The sequence below is a fragment of the Triticum aestivum genome, chromosome 4B (genome assembly GCF_018294505.1).
Source record: "Triticum aestivum cultivar Chinese Spring chromosome 4B, IWGSC CS RefSeq v2.1, whole genome shotgun sequence".
Lineage (NCBI taxonomy): Eukaryota > Viridiplantae > Streptophyta > Magnoliopsida > Poales > Poaceae > Triticum > Triticum aestivum.
The window spans coordinates 70,455,587-70,458,858 of NC_057804.1; the positions used below are offsets into that span (position 1 = coordinate 70,455,587).

Here is a 3,272-nt window from a genome sequence, read left to right on the forward strand (position 1 = left end):
ATGAAAGCTGGAACCGGTGTGTGTTTTTGCTTCAACTGATGAAGTGGTGCAAAGACGACGACAGGTGCTGCCGTTGCGGGCTGCAACCGGCGGCAGCAAAAGCTACATCCGACACTTTTTTTTGTTGCGATGGTTATACACGCGAAACAGAGACCCAGGGGGGCGAGTGTTGATGGCGATGACAGCGACGAGACGGCAGTGGACGATGCCCCTGTGCGTCGAATGCTCATGGCGGGGCAACGTAACCCCGGTGCTGCAACCATGGGGTGGTGAGCTACAATCACGGGCGGGGCGGCGCAACCCAGACGGGTCCATGGCCAGGAGCTGCAAGAGAGGGGGCCATGGCGAGGAAGGGAACGGCGACCGGGGGGGGGGGGGTAGGGCGTCCATGGCTCGGAGAGGGGCGGCCGGCGGCGCTCGCTCGCGGTGCGTGGTTTGTGTGTTTGGGATAAGAACGATGTAGAGGAAGGGGATGAACAGAAGATTCGATGTGAACGGCTGGAAGCCAGCCCATCGGACGCTTGCGGTGCGACCGGCTGAAACTTTCGGCCGGCGCACCGGCGCCTAGTACCGCCCTTAAGTAAAGCGGCAACAAGTTACCCTAAAAAAAACATCTAGATGTGAATTAGGCAAACAAGTTAACAATCATTTAATGCACACCTTGTTGCACGAAATCCATCGCAATGGTTACAAACAAAATCACCTCTCCGGTCAACCGAATTTGACGTGGCCCGTGACCTCTCACTGTCAACCCACCGCCCATTTCTCCCCGTCAACTGCACGGACCAGATTTCGGCCACCACCACACAATTGACAATCTGATTTCCCACCTCAAAATACACGCACAACTCGTACTGGTCCTACGTATATGTACACTCTCTAGTACGATCTGCTCGAGTACACGTGTGGCCACCACATTGTTTCCTTCCATGCGCGCACGTATGAGCATGGTTGCTTCGCCCTCACGCTGCTGCCACGCGCTTCGGCTCCGAAATCGGCTGGTATGGCGCCCACGCCTCCGCGTACGTCGCCGGGACCGGCCGGCCACTCCAGGCCTGCGACGGTGCTGCTGTGCGCTCCGTTAACGGCGCCGGCGCACCCTGTGGTGCAGCTTGTGCGTCCGACAGGCGCCAGACCTTGACGGACCCGTCGAGGCTCCCGCTGTACACCACGAACCGGCGATCCCCACCCGAACCGGCGGCAGCCTCCTCGTCCATGGCTGCGCACTTCACGGGTCCGGTGTGTCCGGCCAGTACGCCGAGACTCACGTGCTCTGCCCCGTCGCGACGCCAGACGCAGAGGGTCTGGTCGGCCGAGCCGCTCACGACGACGTTGCCGGCCACCGCCAGGCACATCACCGCCATCTTGTGGCCCTTGAGCACGCCGCCGTATCTCGCCTCGCCGTCAACCCAGTACCAGTAGGTGACCAGCCCGTCCGATGAGCCCACGTACACGACGCGGTCCTCGGGTGAAACGGCGATGGCGGTGACCGCGCCCTCGCCCTTCCTGAGCACCTTCTCCAGGACATGCCTCGTCGCGTCGCCCTTCGCGGCCATCTCCCGTCGCCACACCTTGACGGTGCCGTCGGCCGATCCGGTGAACACGACGTTGTCGAACCCGGCGGCGGCCACGGTGTTCACTGCGTCGTCGTGCGCGCTGACGGACTCGAGGCACTTGGAGTCCGATACGCGCCACACCTTGAAGGTCCTGTCCCACGAGGCCGAGTAGAGCAGCCCAGCGCCCTCGTCGAGGCTGAGGGAGGACACGGCGTCGGAGTGCCGAAGCCACACCGTGCGTTGGCGCCCCTTGCGTTGTGTCTCGACGTAGCTGGTGGGGTTGACGGCGCTCTTGAGGTAGTCCTTGAGCTTCGGAAGCGACCCCACCTGGCGGTGCACGGCGGGGTTGTCCGCGTCGGCGCGCCACACGCGCACCTTGCCGTCTTGGTGGCCGGTGAAGATGCGCCCGTCGTCCGCGACGACGATGGCCTTGACGAGGCCGCTGGCGGTCCTGAACCCGGCGAGCTCGCGCTGGTCCCGCCACACGCGCACGTTGCGAGAGTCGGTGCCGGTGTAAAGAACGTCCCCGGTCGCTGCCAGCGAGTAGACGTGGCCGTCCTCCTTGACCAGCGACGCGATGAGTCCCGTGGCCCCCGGTTCGGCAACGGCGCCCCCGGCGCCGAGGCCCGGGAGGTGCGCCCACGGCGACTTGGGCGTGGGCGGGGTCGAGGAGCCGCAGTAGCGTGACGGCGAGGCGTCCCCGCCGTCCGTGGTGGGGTAGGACGAGCAGCTGTAGCCGTCATCATCGGAGACGGAGGGGGAAGAGGAGGAGAAGGACCTCGGCGAGCAGGCGCCCACCGCGGCAGGGTCCGGCCGGAGAAAGTTGAGGAGCTTCTGGTGGTTACCCATGGATCGATGCCACAGTTCACACAGCAAACAATCGATCAGCTGGTGGGTTTGGGCTGCGCCGAGCGGCAGGGTCCTTTAGGCGAGGAAAGGGAGCCGAATATGCAATGACCTGCGTCGGAAGGAAAGCCGAGGCCGAAAGGGAAAGGGAGAAGAAGCTTGCGAGGTTGGAGAAGACGGAGGCGAGCTGCGGCGGTATATATATCGCGTGGAGACGCTGAGAGACAGAAACGAGAGCGATGCCGTGGGAGCCAGGACGTTCCGACAGGTGGATCCGGATCCATCCAGGGGTCTGATTTGATTGATTTTTTCCTTCCATTTAAAGGATTCTTCATTTTGTCGGTTTATTTCATTTAGTATTCATTATTGGAATGGGTCTCGGACTCGGCGGCTGCTGTCTGATCACCCAACAGTGGGTACGCGACTACGCGGCGAACGCCGGTTCGGTGGCAGGATTATTGTGCCATTCATTATTGGATGGTTTCTTCACTTTGATTTTTTCTAGTAAAGAAAATCTCACTAGTTTTGGTCAATTGGATAAGGAAACTATGGACCATTCTCTTGCGATGCTACTGGTCAGGCTCGTACGTGAGATCACTAGTATTGCACTCGGTCCATACTCAACTGTATGTGTTGACACTCCACTGGAAAAACTGTATGTATCGACACTATTTCCATACGGGAGATCTCATCTGGTTTGAGTGTTGGATCGAGCCACCCAAGCCTACAGCTATATCGATCGTACCTGTCCTTGACCAATTTGGTGGGCGGAGTAGGAACTGTACAAGTATTCTTTTGTTTCTGATGACTTTGTGTTGTGCAGAGAACATGCATGGCAATTGGGGTGTACAAGTGGTGCATGCTCTTCTC

The 3,272-nt window shown here is 60.2% G+C and overlaps 1 protein-coding gene across 1 annotated transcript; it reads right to left on the minus strand.

Annotated features, from left to right (window-relative positions):
* Positions 1 to 645: 645 nt before the first annotated feature.
* On the minus strand, positions 646 to 2,557 carry LOC123091077 (protein JINGUBANG). The gene has a single exon (XM_044512473.1). It carries the CDS (start codon positions 2,403 to 2,405, stop codon positions 963 to 965), a length of 1,443 nt encoding a protein of 480 aa, XP_044368408.1. The 5' UTR covers positions 2,406 to 2,557; the 3' UTR covers positions 646 to 962.
* Between the last annotated feature and the right edge of the window lie 715 nt (positions 2,558 to 3,272).

What these genes read in the sequence shown, in the direction of transcription:
- LOC123091077 (XM_044512473.1), bottom strand. Translation starts at nt 2,405, where the DNA reads ATGGGTAACCACCAGAAGCTCCTCAACTTTCTCCGGCCGGACCCTGCC.